This window comes from Platichthys flesus, chromosome 18 (genome assembly GCF_949316205.1).
Source record: "Platichthys flesus chromosome 18, fPlaFle2.1, whole genome shotgun sequence".
Taxonomy (NCBI): domain Eukaryota; kingdom Metazoa; phylum Chordata; class Actinopteri; order Pleuronectiformes; family Pleuronectidae; genus Platichthys; species Platichthys flesus.
In genome coordinates, this window is record NC_084962.1 from 1,243,248 (window position 1) to 1,262,509 (window position 19,262).

At 41.3% G+C, this 19,262-nt stretch overlaps 1 protein-coding gene across 1 annotated transcript; it reads left to right on the forward strand.

The window, feature by feature from the left end:
- Nucleotides 1-685: 685 nt before the first annotated feature.
- slc35f1 (solute carrier family 35 member F1) lies at nt 686-15,424 on the forward strand. The gene is made up of 8 exons (XM_062412130.1): nt 686-1,014; nt 4,811-4,986; nt 6,444-6,571; nt 8,632-8,791; nt 9,039-9,195; nt 10,970-11,022; nt 11,188-11,342; nt 13,145-15,424. The coding sequence occupies exons 1-8, from the start codon at nt 920-922 to the stop codon at nt 13,376-13,378; spliced, it is 1,158 nt and encodes a 385-aa protein (XP_062268114.1). The 5' UTR covers nt 686-919; the 3' UTR covers nt 13,379-15,424.
- Nucleotides 15,425-19,262: the final 3,838 nt, after the last annotated feature.

Below are 19,262 nucleotides of genomic sequence, written 5' to 3' on the forward strand. Positions count from 1 at the left end.
AATAGCCAAAAAACTCAAGAAATCCGTGACTTCAAAGCCTTGTCCAGCTGTTTACTGACGTTTGTCATGTTTAATGAAGAGAGAGGGAGAGATACAGGCAGACAGGCAGGCAGGCAGATAATTTAAATGCAGTTTTACTGTTCTACAAATTAGACAAGTTCACTAGTTTTGTTTTATTGAAATGAAAGGTAGGTCTGCTACATGTTGAGCTACATGACAGTCTGGTGAGGTATATTGTGGTATATTATTAGTGTAATGCTGCTTATGCTTCAACTCTGTCAGAAAACATAAAAAAATGTGTGTGGACTGTTTTGTCAGCTTCATAGAGATTATGTAAGTCACTCTTTGATTATTATGCACAACATTTGTAGCATAATGCCAAGAAAAGAGAGACTCCAAAAGCAGAAGGACAGGGAACTGCAGCAAGCAGTTCAGGGTAGCAACTCTCCTTTATCTTGGATCAGGCCACCAACTAGTGAAACAAATGAGGGAGAAGCAGTAAGTTTTTATTTATTTTTTATTATTATCCTTAATTTCCTAAATAATTTTGGCGATGGGTGCCCTTTTTATAGGTTTGAGCACCTGCCCCCAAAAATGTCTGTGCACATGCCTGCTTATGTGTTACGTCTTCGTCCCATGAGGGTGTCTGGTTGTTGGAGCGCCACCTTGTGGTTACTTTGGCTTCTCCACATCAGACACAGGACCTGGTTGTGAATCCCGTAGTTTGTCACCAGGGAAGAGCGAACCAGTAGCAGCTGCCCTGCTCCATCTGCGCACCGCTGTCTGCAGCACGGACACCGGCTCGGTCCGCCGCCTCTCCACCGCTGAGGTGAGGCTGCACCCCGTCACCCCGTCACCTCCTCATCCTTCTCCTCCTCAGGTCCTTCTGGGAGCACAATGCGCTGACTTCTGTGGCAGGATGATTTCTGTTGTTTCCACGGTGGAGAGCGTTCCCAGAGGTACAGGCACCCCGGCGCCCAGTCTCTACCAGCGGATCCGGAAGTTCCTAACCAGGTAAGACGAGCATCCCTTCACATTCGCTCCATGCTGAGTTAGCATCACTGACTGCGGGCATGGGGCGGTGAGGGGCTTTTACTCCTCGTCGGTTTCATGCACAACCTGTAACATCAAGCCGTCAAATTCAGTAGGCCGCTGCAGGAGGTGTTGTGCAACAGATGTCAACAGCTGCAAACAGCAGCATCCGTTTGCATTAGCGTCACATCGCGTGTGTTGAGGTGTTTGTAGAGGCGGTGGAGTGGGGACATTCCTACAGCATGTGGAGCCAGTACAGAGCCTCAACCTGACGACCACGGTGGCTTCATCTGCCTGCTCTGAGCCTGAAGCCTGAAGCCTGAAACATGCTTCTGCGACTGCGTCTGCGTCTTTTCACGCCGCTGTGGCGCAAGACTCGTTTTCATTCATGCTTCCCCAACCGTTGCGCGTCTTACAAAGCAATTCTGCGCCAGAACACTAGGCGGAGTAATGCTTTTTGTCGAGACGACCTTAGAGACGCCTTCTTTCTTCTTCGTCGATTGTTTATTTACATAGCCACTGCGGCTCCTCGTAGCCTTTTTCTGGCGGACAAATCCGCCAGTCAGTGACAGGTTATACAAGTGATCATACTATCGGATATCTTCTGCCAAGTGCTCTTCTATTTGGTCCATATTCGTTCTTCTAAATCTTCCGTGATTTCTGCCGGTTTTATGGGGCATGAAACCGGAAATGCAGCTCCAGAAGGGATGTAGAGCAGACCAATCACAGCCTTGCGGGCTGAGTGAGCTTGCGGAGCTTTGCCGTAAATTTTAGAAAAGGGGGTCGACACCCGTCAGCACGTAAGGAGGGATACATAAGCACGTAAGGGACCCGGAAGGGCTCTTGCGCTTACGGGCCCGTGAAAACGCAGAAGCATGTTTCAGGCTTAAGGGACCCGGAAGGGCTCTTGCGCTTACGGGCCCGTGAAAACGCAGAAGCATGTTTCAGGCTTTAGCTGCACAATGGCTGCTGTACCGTCCCTGTCTCCGCCTCATCCATCCCCAATCACCTGCACCACTCTCACGGATGCATGTAAACTCCATTTGCATTCCTCATGTGCTCTGGCACATACTCTTGGACAAGAAAACTCACACACATACACCTAGTCCCTTTCCTGCCATCTGCTGTTCTGTGATCCCTGGCTTCTGTTGCTCATCCCGGGGCCATTGGACTGTCTATCTGGCTGCAAGCTGAATTTGAGACCAGCATATGAGGCCCATGCCAGTGTGTGTGTGTGTGTGTGAGAGAGAGAGAGAGAGAGAGAGAGAGAGAGAGAGAGAGAGAGAGAGAGAGAGAGAGAGAGAGAGAGAGAGAGAGAGAGAGAGAGAGAGAGAGAGAGAGAGAGAGAGAGAGAGAGAGAGAGAGAGAGAGAGAGAGAGAGAGAGACAGTGGTGTTATCACTGCTGTCACAGACAGAGGGATGTGACTGAAATTAAACCTTGACAACTGACTGACAACAAAGGAGGCTCACATACAGGCAAATGGAGCGACATGATATATTGCTATATAAACCGATACCAACATGTTGCCTGACATTTATTCCCCCTTTTGTTGGGATCCCTTCATCTGGTTCTTAAAAAGTACTAAGATGCGGTTTGTACAGAGGTATATGTATGTCACATGTGCTCCAAAAACAGCTCAGTTACCACAGCACCTTTAGGTGAATGGGAGAGTGGCAGCATGAAGGTAAGCAGCAAATCAGCAGATGCTGCGAAGTCAAGCAAGCAGTGCTTCAACTAGCAGATTCATATATTTAAAGAGCTCAGGTTATGCAGTAATTAAGCTGTTAAAACAAGAAAGATGTACTTAATGAAGTGACCACTGTCTCCTGATTAACAAATGTTAGGTTGTTCTCTAATTTCTCATTACCTAGCTGATAAATATATATATATGTCAAAAGATAATATGTCCATCAGTTTCTACTGAATAATGTCTCAATGCTGACCTTAAATGGGCACTGAGTAGATTTAAACCTGCTTTGCATTGTTGCAATATTTAGAGTATATCAAAGTGTAAAATATTTGATTTCCCACCATGTTGCCTCCATTGAGATATATCCGATGTTTGTGTGCCCTAAGTCGACCAAATGACAATCTTTACGTCACTGGTGACTTATGTCAGCTCCTTGGTTGTTTCCACTTCCACATCTTTGTGAGCCTTTGGATCAAGAGGGGTTGGAACGAACTAGAATAACAACTAAAAGACAATAACCAAATAGATACTATATTGGAACTGTATTCATTGAGCTTCAATACACTGTGGACGGATAACGGCATATGGAGGAGTAGGAGGCCTAAAGCTGCACTTGGCCGTGAGGATAGAGGTGCAGAGCTGCCTTACTGGGGACACTTGGTGGTGCTGCTGGGGAAAATATGCACCAATAGAAACAAAAGAGGAGTCACTATGTTGTGTATTTCCAACTCCAGCATGTTTAACTTTACACAAATGTTTCGGGCCTATATGAACAAAGGAGTACTGGAGACGTAGTTCAGGATCCCGAAAAGAAACATGAGGGAACAACCAAGCATTTGGAAAATCAGGTGTCTGAGCACAGAGTGAGATCAACAGTGTCTTTGTTTCAGACACAGCAACTTTGTGAAAATATACACGTTTTTATATTCCCATTCAAGACTAGCTTAGCCCATACACTGCTTATATTTGTGTATTCGTGACCCAGTGGTGCTTTAAGAGTTTAGCATAAATTGATTAGCTCTGACCAGTTATTTGACGTAGTAGCATCGGTAAAAGTAAGCCGGTAGTGACGGTGCTCCATACCACTAAAAGATTTAATATTCAGCAACATGAAAAGGGGACAGCTGGCTGCTATAACCCACAAACAACAACCCCAACAGCTTCTTAATAGCTTCTAAATAGCTTCAGTGTGTTTGTGCTCACATCAAACCTGTGCTATCGGTTTTGAATGTGTGCTGAAGTGAACTCCACTGCCTTTTCTGATCTGTTCATAGACCTATGGTTTGATATGGAGACCACAAAGTATTTGTTTTTAAGATTTTCCATAGGCTAAGTTCTCCTTACTCCTACAAGTGGTATATGGACCCTGGCTCTGATAGCAATTGTAAATATACCAGAAGCTGAGGCCTGGCTCATTTATATTGTAGTATTTCTATACGTTTTTAAGCATTTACGTTTTACGTTTTCTAAAGTCATACTGAACCATCCATTTTTTTTTATCTATCTTACATAGGTACACATATTTTATTTTAAGGCGATCTTACCAGCAGTGAGTTATTCCTTTAATGTTGAACTCCACCATCACCTTTAAATCTGCAGAACAATCCACATTTGTAACGTGGTCCAGTGCTATCTGTGCCGATAATAATAATACAAATAATAATCATAAAAACAATACCTTTTTTTGTATAGCACTTCTCAAGGAACTCAAAGACACACACACTAAAGATGAATACACAACATAACATTGTCATACATTAAGAGCAGTTCTAATGAGTCTTGAGTAGGGATTTGAAAGTGGACAAGTGTTTTTCAGTGTTTTGTTCACTTCCTGTTCCCACTGCCCCCATTTGGACAAGATTTTGGCATTTTGAAGTGTAATTTCAGGCTTTATGTGTGTTTATTTGTGTGTGTGTGTGTGTGTGTGTGTGTGTGTGTTTGTGTGTTAATTTGCAACATGACAGAGACATATATATGAACCTGAGTGATACTGATGTGGTACTGGCTAATATTATTCTATTTCCTTGTGTTAATGATGTCAAATGAAACACTGATGAGCTTTGCCCATGTCCCTTGTCCTCTGCAGAGACCTCCTGGTGACCCTGGCTATGGGCCAGGTCTTGTCGTTGTTAATCTGTGCTATTAGTCTGACTAGCAAGTACCTGGCTGATGACTTACATGCTAACACACCAGTGTTCCAGAGCTTTCTCAACTACATCCTGCTGTTTTTGGTCTACACCACGACACTGGCAGTCCGGCAAGGTACACACAGAAAATACGTTGGGAATTGTTTGTGTGTCTGTGTGTGCATTTCACTCAACCCTGTTATGCATCTTAACACACAAGACATTTTCAAATTGTAAGTTATAGACAAACTAACAAATGTGCAAACATTCAAACAATAGCAGCATAGCATCAAAAGTATATAAAGCACCAAATGAATATATATGTATTCATAACATGATGCAACTATGTGGAGAAGGATCCATTTCCTTTGGTTTCAGTCCTGTTCACACATGGCCCACATCTAGCTCTCACACGTCTTTTACATATCATACTGTGCTGCATACTTCAATATGTGTCACAGTTTAACTTTCATCACTATGGTGTTTAGTTCATAGAAAATCATAGTTAGAGGTACAAGTTCAGAGAATTACTGTTAATTCTTTGAAACCGGGAACTGAACTGTATTAGCTGCCTCCATCATGAAGGGTATGGATTACCACGGAACTTGATGGAGGGATGCGGAATGGGTCATTTTCATTATCTTTAATTTCTCAGAGATTAGTCCAAGAATCTTGATGAGAAAACATTTAGGAGACTGATATCTATGAACTGTACAATTTGGTGCAGATCGCTAATATAAATCTGGATCTAGTGAATTGAATTGTGTTTCATGAGGAAAACATGGGGCCTTTTGTGCAGGTAGGGACCCTACAGAGTTCCTTTCTAGTTATACAGAGAATATACGTAACTCATTTATTTAAACAAGAAACTAAAGAATAATTAGCATAGTGTACATCAGAGGAGTAAAAAAGCTTGTGTTGGCTGCATGAAACATCTATATGAAACCTCACCATTAGAAACCAGCCTGAGAGTTTATGGATCTTAGTGAAGGTTTGCATTTAAAATGGAGTCAGTGTCTCATGTAAGCCAAATTCAAGGTAGGATTTTTTCAAAAAACTGGCACATGAGGCTGGGAAAACAGGGGAGTTGGTGGGGCGGGGGGGTGTACTGCTTCCATTCTTCCAAGTCCTTGGGCATCATGCTGAACTGGCTGGGTCCTCTCCACTGCTAGCTGTCGCAGTTCACATCCCCTCTCTGGCTGTATTTATATATATATATCGCTTTTCTAGTCTTCATGACCACTCAAAGTGCTTGCACAGTACAGGTCACTGATGTTACCCTTTCACACACATATTAAAACAGTGCATCTATGAGGGACATTCTACGTTCAGTATCTTGCCCAAGGACACATCACCATCTAGCCCCTCAGCCACAGCTGCTGTGCAGCTGATGTAGCAGTTGTTGGTGAAAATGATCACAGACTCAGATGATTCTTGACCCAAACTCTGAAGCAGGGAACAATTTTTCATACTGTAAAGGGAAATCATAATGTTCTAAGAAGTCCAGCAATGTAAACAGTGTTTCTATTCTGTTCCGCGGATTTAACCTTTATAAAACACTTTTTCCATTGTATTTGCTGTGTGTCACACCAGGTGAAGGGAACTTGCTGCCCATTCTGAAGCAACGCTGGTGGAAATACATGATTCTGGGTTTGGTAGACATCGAGGCCAACTATCTGGTCCTGAAGGCTTACCAGTACACTACACTCTCCAGTGTACAGGTTCGTGGTGTGTGTGTGTGTGTGTGTGTGTGTGTGTGTGTGTGTGTGTGTGTGTGTGTGTGTGTGTGTGTGTGTGTGTGTGTGTGTGTGATTGTGTGTGTTTGTTCAAAACTTTAAAAAAATGAAATTTGTGACACTGCATTTCACACACATGTAAAGGTCCTGGTCATGTTCCGCTCTGCTCAGCCTGTGGTATAATTTTTTTTATGGCTGATGTGGGAGCTTTGTCTGAGAAAGTGATCTGCATTACAAATGCTTGGTAATGCTAAAGAAACTCCTGTCTTGCATTGTTGTAAATGTAGGATCCTCTGTTTTTGGAGCAAACCCCATACCAACAAGTGAAAGTCAAGATATCTTTGTTAAACCGCATAGTAAATAGTTTTTTATTATTGGATGGATCATATTACATTTTTTTACGGACATTCAAAGTCCCAAAGAATGAATCTAATGGCTCTATTTTAACCACCTGAGCTGATGGTCCAAATCTACTGTTACAGGAGAGAAAAGGTTTGCTGCACCAGATGCATGCTTGGTTGTGCGTGATTCTATTAATTAATCAAATATGTGTTTTTGGCATTACATGAAACAACCAGACAGAGTCCAATCTTCCATTCCCTTCAAAACCCAGGTACACTTGTATTTTGGCGGATTATAATGGGGGATGTTCAAAGTTGTAATGGAACACAGTCAGATGAGTCATCCTTTACCATATTCTCTAGAAGTGGGTTTGTTTGATCAATCAATCAATCAAATTTTATTTGTATAGCCCATATTCACAAATTACAATTCATCTCATAGGGCTTTAACAGGGTGTGACATCCTCTGTCCTTAACCCTCAGCAAGAGTAAGGAAAAACTACAAAAAAACCTTTTAACAGGGTAAAAATATGTAGAAACCTGCGAGAGAAGTCTCTAGCAGCATTGATGAGGGTAGACATCCCGAAGGACAACCCCAACATGACATGCCAAGCAGTCCCGCTGCAAGCACAGTCCATGCTCAGCAACCATCTAGACCACGATCCACCATCCAGACCAGACGCCACTCCAGTCCTCAGTCACCGTCCATCGCCGCCCACCAGGAGTTTGATGTATTCAAAGAAAATGGTACAGGCCTTAATGCTCTACACTAACTGTGAGTGGATCTAGTGGCTCTGTCAAGCTGCCGGGGGCATTTTACTGACATGATATGGGTCCACTTTTCATTTGAAAGGGTGTCTCTGCAAAATGATAAATTTTAGAAATAAATTAGTGGCAGTTCATATCAAATTAATAACTTTGTAGACAGCGCTCTCCCGCACTATACAGTGTTAATCATATCACACACATTTATCTATGGCTAATTAACCCAGAGTGGTGAGTACTTCTGATTGTACTGGGATGGTTCGTTTCTGTCAATACGGTCTGTGTAATAGTTGATTTATGTTTTGTAAGTGGTATCCAGTGTGGTCTGTGTGCGTGACAGCACAGTCATATTCAATGCAGCGATTTTACACACACACACACACACACACACACACACACACACACACACACACACACACACACACACACACACACACACACACACACACACACACTATATGAGCACACTGTTGTTCTTGGTGATACATGCATAGTGGTATTATATTATCAAAAACTGTTAATCTCTTGTTTCCGCAACTCTGCTATTTTATGGTATCAGAGAGTAAGTTTTTTATATCCTTAACAATGAAGGTTCTTATGGAACAGCTAGGTCTAAGCACAAATTACACTGCTGGTCTTAATGTTGATGATAAGTGGATTTATAATCTGTCTTCAATTCCCTATCTGACTTCTGCATCGACACGTTCCCGTCTTCAAAATCTTCATACGTTTGACTTTGTTTTTATAGATCCCAACTTTTTTGTGCGAAGTGGCGTACTGATCTTTTGGACACAGTGTTTGCAACAGTCTGATATCACCAGTCTGATGGTAAACCCATGCAGGAGGAGAAAAAAACAACAGAGCTGGATATGATTGAAGCGTAAATCAAAGAGGTCATTATTTGTGTGTGTGTTTGTTTCTCTTTGTCCTTCCTCTCAGTTGTTAGACGGTTTTGTCATCCCGGTTGTCCTGCTGCTGTCTTGGTTTTTTCTCTTGGTGAGGTACAAGGCAGCCCACTTTGTTGGGGCAGGGCTGTGCCTCTTGGGTATCGGCTGCATGGTCGGAGCTGATATCCTACTTGGTCGGCAGCAAGGCCTCGGTGAGCACCTCCTCCAGACACATGCACACAAACATAGCGAGAGTACACAGCACCATACATTTACAATGAATTCTGTTAGCCCTCCTTGATTTGACAGGCATAGCTTTCCTGACCTCAATGTGACAAGTGAAAATACTTGTGGATGATTCCAGTTGGTTTGGGACGCAGTCAGCCTACTGCTCGCAGTAGTTTTTTTTCACTTTTAATCTTTTACCCACTTCTTTATTGTTCTCCCGCATTTGTCCAGGCGAACAGAAGCTATTTGGGGATCTTTTGGTTCTGGGCGGAGCAACACTGTATGGGATCTCCAACATCTGTGAGGAATTCATTGTGAAGAACCTGAGCCGTGTGGAGTTCCTCGGGATGATGGGACTCTTCGGATCCTTCTTTAGCGGCATCCAACTGTGAGTTTGTGTAAAATACTCAAGTAAATACACTCGAAAAAGGAATGTCTAGGCTTAATAAAATTAACACAACAGTTTGCGTGGATCTTTTTTGAGTCATGGCAACTTATTATGAAATGACCTTAAACCAACACCCAACTTTGAGTTAGGTCAATTAGATTTTCCTCTGCAACTACTTACTTAAAAATTGCTACAATAAATACAAAGTTTAGGTTGAATACTGTTTAAAATTAAGTTGTTCCAAGTGTTTTGTTCTTAATTTTAATAATTAATTTTTAATCATTATTTATTAAATAATGATTAAAAATTAGCAAATAATTGTATTTGCTACAATTAGATTGTTTAAGTAGTTTTTAGCTTTTCCAAAATCCGATACAATTGAAAGTCTGGAAAAGTTTCAAATGTAATAAAACAATAGAAAAAAACACAACATGTTGTTATACTGCTTGTGTGGTGTCATCCAAACTCCAAGCCCAGACAATCATATTCGACTCAAAACGGCATAATTTACACTATATCTTAAAGGGGACATATTATGCCCATTTTACCACAGTTGATATGTTTCCTTGGGGTCTTAATGAAATGTCTGTAACATTTTTTGGTCAAAATACCACAAGGATCATTTAAAACAGCACCTTTTTACCCTGTCTAAAAAAGCCCCCCTCAGATTGACCTGTTTTGAGTGGAGGACTGGAGGAGTGCATCAGTAGTGCCCTGTGTAAGAAAAATCGACTTATGGTCTGCTGCTGCTGCTGCTCCCACAGTTTCCTTTAATAACCTGTAATTAACAAAAGAGTTTTAGAACACATTCAAAATTAAATAAGTGATAATAACTTCCCCAGAATCATCTGGGGATTTTCTCAAATTCAAAGTTGAAGTATTAGATTTGTGTAGCTAATAACAACAATACTGGTGAAAGTGAAACACAAGACAAATAAACTTTCTTAGATTTAGACCAAATACTAAATGTCCAAACAAAGCTTTGGAAATCAGCATATCAGTGGGACTCTCCACTGCTGTATCAAACAACAGGAACAAACAGAAAACCTAATGACTTAAGCAAGCGTTATTGTGATGAATGATGACTAGTGTTTTTCATAAAGGAATTCTACAGGAGAAAAAACTATTTCTGGATTTCTTTTCAGAGAAGGGAAAATGGTTTGAGCAATTCACTAGAGTTTTGGGCCACCACCATGGTACTGGTAGGCAGGATGTTATATTTCCATGCTGGCATGAGTCAGTCTGTTACTCTGTGACTGTTATTCTTGACTTTGGCTCCTGACAGGCAAGGCTAACTTTTTTTCCCCTGGCTGCAGGGAATTGTTTTCAAACTGTGTGTTAGCACAAAATAAATTAGCAAAGAATGGAAACATTTTCACCAAACTTAATGGCAATATTCCTTGGGAGGGTATCTCCAGATTCACTTTTTTAACTCAAAATATTGACCAAGCTATCTCTGCAAATTGAGAAGTTTATGAAGTATAAAGCTTACAATAGGCTCCTAGCTAGTTGGCATCAAACCATGAGGCATGGTTCTACACCTCAGGCTGGTAAGGACTTTCAGGATTGTAGCTGTTCAGACCCAGGTGTTGGCAGCTAACTTTACCAGACTGGGCTCCAGTGCTGCCAGTAATTTAGAAAGATGTTTACTGCTTTCTCTACCTGAGGACATCCTGTCAGAAAGTCTTGAAACCATTTGGAGATGGAGATTAAGCTCCAGGTCCCTGAGGGAACAATGCTGTTCTCTAATCTCTGTATATGTATTCTCTTGCAGGGCAATCATGGAACACAAGGAGCTGCTGAAGGTATCCTGGGACTGGCAGATAGGTGAGAATAGACTGACACACACACACACACACACACACACACACACACACACACACACACACACAACCTGAATACCTTCACATTATCTATAAGTTATACAGAAGTAGTTTTAAAAAGCAGTGTCAATGCAATGTAAAATCAGCTGCTCTCTCTGTTTGTTTGCAGGTCTACTCTACGTGGGTTTTGGTGGTTTCATGTTTGGCCTGTACAGCTTCATGCCTGTGGTGATAAAGAGGACGAGTGCCACCTCAGTCAATCTCTCTCTGCTCACATCGGACCTATACAGCCTCTTTTGTGGTATTTTCCTCTTTCAATACAAGGTACTTTCAAAGAGCCAAGGTAATGATTTGATAATGTGTAGGTTAAAAGATGTGCCTGAGAACAACATTGCATTTGATTGTATTGCGTGGATTTTGATCATTGGATTAAATATGTCCGACTTGACTCAAATGGTATTGAGATGATCAATCTGTGGAGTAGCTATGTCCATCCAGGTGAGCGTGTCAGGAATATTTACCTTGACTGCATCTGTGACAGACAAACCTGTTCCTTGTTATCTAAAGACAGGAAACAGACTGACAGTTCCTGTAACGCTGACGTATCATAAGCTCAACAACTATTTCAAAGTCTGTGTCAAGTATTTTTATCATAAATACAAGATGGAACCCCCAACCCAAGGTTACACCGTCCCCATGTTTGTTCAAGTTTTAGAAGGACAGTTGGCCAATGTAGGAGTATCCTAACCCTAACCCAGAGTTACAGTACGGAGTTTCAGTCCCGAGTGACGAGTAATGTCTAGGTTTCTTCTCACTGAGCATAGCGACATGGCACTTCAGAAGAAATAAAGCGTAACAGCTGGTCTTGATCAGAAACACTCTTAGGAGGAATGTGCACAGACACCTTCTCTTCCTTGCATCCCTCCAGGCTGCAGTGTTTCTTCAGTGTTGTTTGTTATGGTTTGCCTTTGGAAGTTAACAAGCTGCTAGCTCAGTGGTGTTAAGGAGCAGGGGTTGTGGGTTCGAAGCCTGGACTGGTACTGGCTGGGTGTGGCTGAGAGACCAGTGCAAACCTATATGACTCAAACGGGGGAGGAAGTACGAAACAAGACGTTTCAATAACTTATTTCTTAGAATGGACTGTTTTCCTACTTTGAGGGTCCCTCCTGACCCCCTTCAAGTCATTACGGAAAGCCCAGAAAAAGTATTTTACACAATATGGGCACTTTAAAAGTAGACCTTATGCAAAGACAGTTGGAGGAAATGTGTAAGACCATTGAAAGCATCGCTGCAACTCAGTACCACATTTGGAGTTGCTGTGCAAGGCTACTCCATATATGCTAGATCAAGTTCTGACACTACTCAACTATTATTATTATTAGTAGTTTTAGTAGTAGTATTAACTAGCGCTGCTATCAATTCTTACTTGTGGGAACATCTCATCCTTTTTATATAAAGTGCCTTGAGATAATTTATATTGTTGGATAAAAATTAAATTGGATTGAATTGAATATGACCTCTTCCTGTTAAAGAAAGACAGAGGGTTTATTCCAGCTACTTCCTCATCCCCAAGTAAACCAGGGACCTGGAGTGTAGACAGCTAAATTCAATGTATCTAAAGTTGCTTTCCTTTTGTATGCACAGGTTTGGGACATTGTTTCAGGCTATGGCCCTTTGATTTGGCTACTTACACATTCCCATCAGTCCAGATTACAGGGGGTTCCTCAGGTAGTTCCCACTGAAGGCAACTTGTGACGTCGCACCCACTGGTGTGATTATTATGGTATAACACTCCTGACCCAAGGGTCACATGGTTAAAGGTTTACTTTCATTCATATACAGTATATGTATTAAGAATTTTTTTTAAAAACTGGTTTACACCAGCTGGTTTAGTTTCAAACGCCATCGCAAAGTCCGATTACACACCTATCAGGATTACATAAAATTTGAGTGACTGTTGTTATTGTTTGAAACCGAAAGGTGATAAAAAGTTTGAAACCACCTTATCATCAATACATATATTGAAGAAGAGCTGGCCTGTAATAGCTCACTGACCACTGATCTGTATTTAAAGGATAGGGTTTGAACCACTGTAAAGCAGCATACTGTCTGTCTCTGTGTTGCAGTTCTCTGGCCTCTACCTGTTGTCATTTGTCGTCATTATCTTGGGCTTGGTCTTTTACGCCTCCTCATCTACCTGTGTGGTCCAGGATCCACGAGTCTACAAGCAGTTCAGGAACACAGGCAGCCAGTTGGCCAACGACCCAACCCAACTTAGGCTTGGAGTACCAGAACCTTCTGTCACCTACACCAGCCTGGGCCCCGAGCCGGGTGATGAGCTTCCTGTACGTATAGACTAAGTTGATCTGAGAGATCTGGGACAGTGTTAATTTCGTTGACGAAAACGATGACGAAATATATTCGTTAACGACCCTTTTTCCATGACGAAGACGAGACAAAGACGTAACGAAAACGGATCTTTGAAAATAAAAACTATGACTAAATCTATTTTTAACTTTCGTTGACGAGATGAGACGAAAATGTTGGTGGTTGACTTAGTCACAATAATTTTTTTAACATCATCGTATCAGGCCGTCATAAAGTATCAGGAGCGGGCGAGTGAGTCTGTGTGTGTGTGTGTGCGCTCCCAGATAGCGCACCGGTCCTGAGGCTCCGCCCCCTGCCCCGCTCACTCACTCAGAGACACAAGATCAGAGCTAGTACACGTGAAGGAAGCCTCTCAGTGACTCACTGCTTCTTAACTATGGAAACAGTGAAAACACAGAGTTTCTCTGGTCTCAGCTGATCAGAGATCAGAGCCTCAGCTTCTTGATCAGAGCAGAAGCTGCAGTTGGTTTCTACCAAGCTGCAGTTTCTGTGTTCGCCTCCAGTCTGACCTGCTCTCACTTTTTGTTTTCACATTTAAAACTAAATATATATTTTTAAGCTAGTAGGCTGCAGCTATATGTTTTTATAAAAAAGGAGTTTAATGTGGCTATTAAATGTGACTAAAACTAGACTAAAATGGAATTTGTTTTTCGTCGACTAAAACTAGACTAAAATGTAATTTGTTTTAGTCGACTAAAACTAGCGATTACTCTGTCAGCCTGATGCATCAGTGTGTCAGCTGCAGCGTCTAGGTTATATAGAGAGAAGAAGTGCTGGCTGTACCCAGAATGCTGAGTAGAGTAGCTGCACAATCACCCAGGTAGGTCCAGGTTTTCATTTTATGGCCTGTACTGAATGATGGAGTCTTCGCTGCTCAGTTATAAAAAATGTATGTACCCAACTACACAAATGACCAGAATGTAATTAAATCAAAAAGCAAGTGAATATGTTGAGTTTGCTGTGATCAAAGAATGAGTAGACGGTAGTGACTGTAAATTATCATTAATGTAAATAGATGCTATTGTCATTTGAAGGGTTCTCCTTTCTTTTTATATCTGTCAAGACTGTTTTTGAGTATTCCCTTTATATATGCTGAACCTGTGTTCATCATATTGAAGTCCACAGTGTTTCTGAATCCACCTGCTCCAATTCAGTCACAGATTTGGTATTTTCAGATTGTTTAACACACTGGAGTCACTTGTGTTCATAGTATTGGCAGACAGCTCCTTGTGGTTCATTGAACAACTTTGTCACCAATATACTATATTTTGCTGTGTATTTTGAACATGGATATAATGTAGGCTGGTATAAATATATTTGGATATCATATATTTAAGTTTGAATACTTATAACACCAAAAAATGCTTTCAGTATTTCCTCTCCAGAAGTTCATAGAGAATTAGAATTTACAGAAAATAATTCAAACAATTGATGAAAAATTTAAGAATAAAGTTCATGACCTCAGCATTTCTACAATTCTGGTTATTGTCCTGAATTAGATATTTTTCGTTTCTGTTAGTATTAAATAAATGTCAAAACACAATCAAAGCAGGGTGCACAGTGTTTGTGATGAGAAAGCTTTGTTACTGTGGTGTGTTAGTGTTCCAGTCTTCCATTGCTGTAATCCCAGGATTTCGGAACATGGACATTTTTATTTTTAACACATGTTCGGGCCTCTCGTCTAGAACTACAAGAAAAAGCTTGTTTTCAGAAACCAAACATCATTCATAACCACTGTCATTGGCTGAGATGCGCTGGCTGCATCACATCGTTTTTGGAGGAAGTTGCTGTATCTTACGCCATGTCAATCGTAATATGGAAAAAAGCTTTGACAGTGATAGAAGTGATTGGGGTCAGAATCCATGGCCCCCTCATGTCACAGTGTATATACAGTATATTGCAAATTTTATCTGACATGATTATGAGGCTCAGCAGTCTGAGTCAGTGAAACCAAAGTGTTTCGTCAGTGTCTGAGCTACAATGAGGGGAAGGAACACACTGAAGACATTTCATTATAGAAATTCCACTAAGTTTTGCTCCAATGTCATATTAGCCTCAGATCAACTTTGGATTGTATTTTTGCGAGGGAAATATCCTGTACATCAGAAGCACATAAAGGAAAGATCTCTTAACATCCAGATTGAACAAAACCTGTCCTTTCATTTGGAGTGAGCTGTAGATGTGTGGGAAGATGCCAAGACCTTGCATTTACATAAAGTAAAAGAATCGACTGCTTCGCACATTTTATTGTTATGTATTGTTTAGTATATTGTTGGATGCATTTTGTCCTTTTGAAGTCAGAGAGATCCTAGTTTGGATTTGACGGGTAATGAGCTCACCATTATTGGTTATTGGGTTATTGTTATTTTTTCATTCTGTGTGTGTAATTTTAGTTTTTTCTATGTAAAAAATAATTTAAAAAAAGTTGATTGCAAAAGAAAATAAACTGAAAAAAGCAGATCTGTAAAATGTGTTTGGGCTTATGATTTATTTTCATCTGTAAGAGAAAGACTGTGTTATTTATTCTCTCAAAAGTTACCTTGTCTTCCTCCATAGCTGAATTCACATTTTTGACAACTAACAATTATTGTTATAGCTCAATTATTGTTCCAGTAATAACAAGCACACTTGAAATTGTTTAAACACTAAATACAGTTGCTTCCTCTATACAGTGACCTCAAACCAATAGATGCGATGGGCTATAGCCAAATACTGATCCTTACTTACTAGAGCTGATACCAAACATTACACAGAAAATAACTTCCTATATGTCCACTTTCTAAATAAAATGCTCCATCTCCTCCTAAAATTATAAATTCTAGACCAAGGATAGTGTCAAATACAAAAGCCTCAGTACCCTTAGACTGAAACTAGGGTTGTTCACCAGAGAACACATGAGAACGAGAGGAAACCACAATAACATTTATTTGGAACAGAGGGTTTTTTCCTCTCTTTACTCAAAAGTGGGGACAAAGAGTTCACTTTCTGTCGTATTGATTTCACATCCATATTTTGTAATTTTTTCACTAAAAAATTTGCTCACACTCAATATAGTTCTTGCTGTGATGATTATGTTGGTGTTTTGTTGTTCTCTCTCTCCCCGTCTCCTTTCTGTTCTTCCTCTGCAGGCTGTGTGTGTGGCAGGGGGTGTGGCTGGCTTCCCCACTGCAGCTGACAAGGCACACCTGCTCTCATTCATCTAATCTCCTCTCAATAAAAGCCTGGTCTTCACTCCACTACACTGCCATAATATTCCGTCTTGTTCGGTAGAGCAAGCTCATCTGATTCCAGTGGCGTTTCTACATTAGTGGCAGGTGCCCCACCAGTTGGCGCTGTTGTGCAGAAAACTCAATACATCTGTACTTTGTGGCAAAATATATTTTATATTATTTTATATGCAAAGTAGCGTGAATGTCTATGTGAACAAACTTGACTCACAATCATTATAGTCTTGTTTTGGAGTCATTTGATTCGTGTGTGTTTCTGTCTGTGTGCTTGCTCTGTGAAATGCTTCGCACTTGCCGTCAGTCTCTGCTCTGGGGGCAACGGCCCAAGCTTAAGACCGTTGCCATGGAAACACCAATGAGCGTGAACCACACAGGCTGAAGTTAACATTGCGAGATGGGCGGAGTTGCGGCACTTTCAGATGTGCCCCAAGTCCGTCCACGAAATCTGCCTAGCAACTCAACTCCAGCTACGACCCTGTTGCCTGCTCGGCTCCACATGAGCTAACAGGCTAACAGGCTAATCCCTGTGAACACTCCCCAAATCTGTGGAGAGGTTTCACTCACAGATCGGATGAATAATACGGTTTGATCTTCGGTTTGTTTTTCTGACAGAGACGCTAGAGACGTCTGCGCTCCCGTTTCTGTGGTGAGTCAAGTTTAGTATTGTATTTATGTGTTAGTGATGAGCAGGTACCTGTACACGCTAGTTTAGCTCTGCTAGCCTGCAGGCGATGCTAACGGGACCGTACAGCGTTATTGACCCGACATGAACCGGTCCACCCAGTGGGGAAAGTGTTAGAGTTGATGGAGTTGAGGATGAGTGTGTTTTGAGAATAAACTCCACCACGTAACATATCTAATGGTATGTAAAGTTGTTTCACTCACCAACCCATTTGACTTGACTAGATTACAGATTACAGTTACACAGATTATTATTCTGCAGAAACAGATTTACTATGATCAACTGAAACGTGAGTATTTAAAGTCACATCTGCATTTTAAGAGCAGCGGTTTAAAGTAGCATTACGTCTCCTAAAGCTCATTATTCAGAGTATTGATGTAGACGTTGATGTGAAGCTATGTGTCTGTCTTATTGTTTTACTCTGTTGCAATCATTTTACTTTAATGCTGTATTATAGGCAACATCTTTGTTTCGCGCTAAAGCATGTGAAATGTATATGAAATAGGATTTCTGCTCCCTGCTGGCACTCAAAATGCAGCCCATAGTATATCTTACTGGTCTATTGCCTACTGCTTATAATAATCAGCTACCTCTATTTTTGTGACGGTGACGTCATACAAAATTGCCCCACCAGAAATTTCAGGCTAAAACACCATTGTATGATTCTCTCGGCCCTTGTGTTCTTTGCTTTGAGAATTACTATCCATGTATTTTTCCTCCATGTACCCAGACTTTGCGTGTGTGTTGCCGCACGTTTTCCCGTGGATATCCGAGCCAGCCAGCACCCTACCGCCACAGCCTGCCTTTGTTTATTTGTTCAAATAAAACTCTCCTTTTGTTCAAATCTATCAATGTTTGCTTTGGGGTCCAACATAAAACCAACCCTTAACACTTGCTTGTTCTTAGATTTGTTTTTATTTTACATTATATCACATACCATTACCTCATGCTTTTATCCAAAGCGACTTACAATAAGTGCTTTCAATCATTAGAGTAAAAACCCAGAAAAGCAAGAATCAGGTAAGTTCATTGGCCCAAAAGAGGTGAGAAAGAGAAGGGGATGAAGATGGAGATGAAGTTGATGGAGGACATTTCAGAAGGCAGGTGTCAGGACTTGAGGAAAGGAGATGGACCCAGATGCAGAGATGTTTAACAAAAAGGTGTATTTAATACAAAAAGAGACTTTAACTTAACAAAACGCAAAACAAACACTAAAGGAATTGAAACACTGAAAAGACATTAACTAGCACAAGAAGACAAAAACACAAGGAAGCTTACTAGACAGCAAAATGGAACACAGCAAGAACCGGAACATGGCTTGAAAAACAAACAACCCGACAGCGGACAAGGGGAAAGACAGAGGCTTAAATACACACAGGGAAGGCAGGGGTAATTGGCCACAGGTGCAACACATGAGTTAGAAACACAATCACCAAGACAGGAAGTGAAGACAGAAACCACCCACAAGGAACAGAGACTACAAAATAAAACAGGAAACAGAAAACACAGAGACAGAAATACACAAACTAAACTGACAGAACCTGACAGAAGGTTGGAGAATGAGCAGTGTATGTGGGGGGCCAGGGAGGTTGGAAAAGAGGGAGAAAAGTAATTTGGGGGTTGAAAATGAGGACTGTATTTTAGTTTGGTAAAAAGAGCTTTTGAAATAGAAATAGTGGGAGAGAAAGAAGAGAGAAGAGACTGATAAGTGAGCAGGTCTTCGGGGTAATTCCTTTCTGATGCCCACATAGTGGCTCTGTCGGCACGCACAAAGTCAGACAACCACAGAGCTGGGGAGGACTTGTGCACCTTCCGTGAAGTAAACGGACAGAGAAAAAGAAGAGTGTCTGTGGCAGAGTTAGGATGCATTAGTGAGAAAAAGTCAGATGAGGGAGGGCTGATAAAACAGATATGGACAGAAAGGAGGGAGAGAGGGAGTGCAAATGT

Excerpts from the sequence above, each read along its gene's own strand:
- slc35f1 (XM_062412130.1), top strand. The coding sequence starts at position 920 with ATGATTTCTGTTGTTTCCACGGTGGAGAGCGTTCCCAGAGGTACAGGC. Across the intron at positions 1,015-4,810 it reads ATCCGGAAGTTCCTAACCAG|AGACCTCCTGGTGACCCTGG; the intron begins GTAAGACGAGCA and ends TGTCCTCTGCAG. Across the intron at positions 11,343-13,144 it reads TTTTCCTCTTTCAATACAAG|TTCTCTGGCCTCTACCTGTT; the intron begins GTACTTTCAAAG and ends TCTGTGTTGCAG.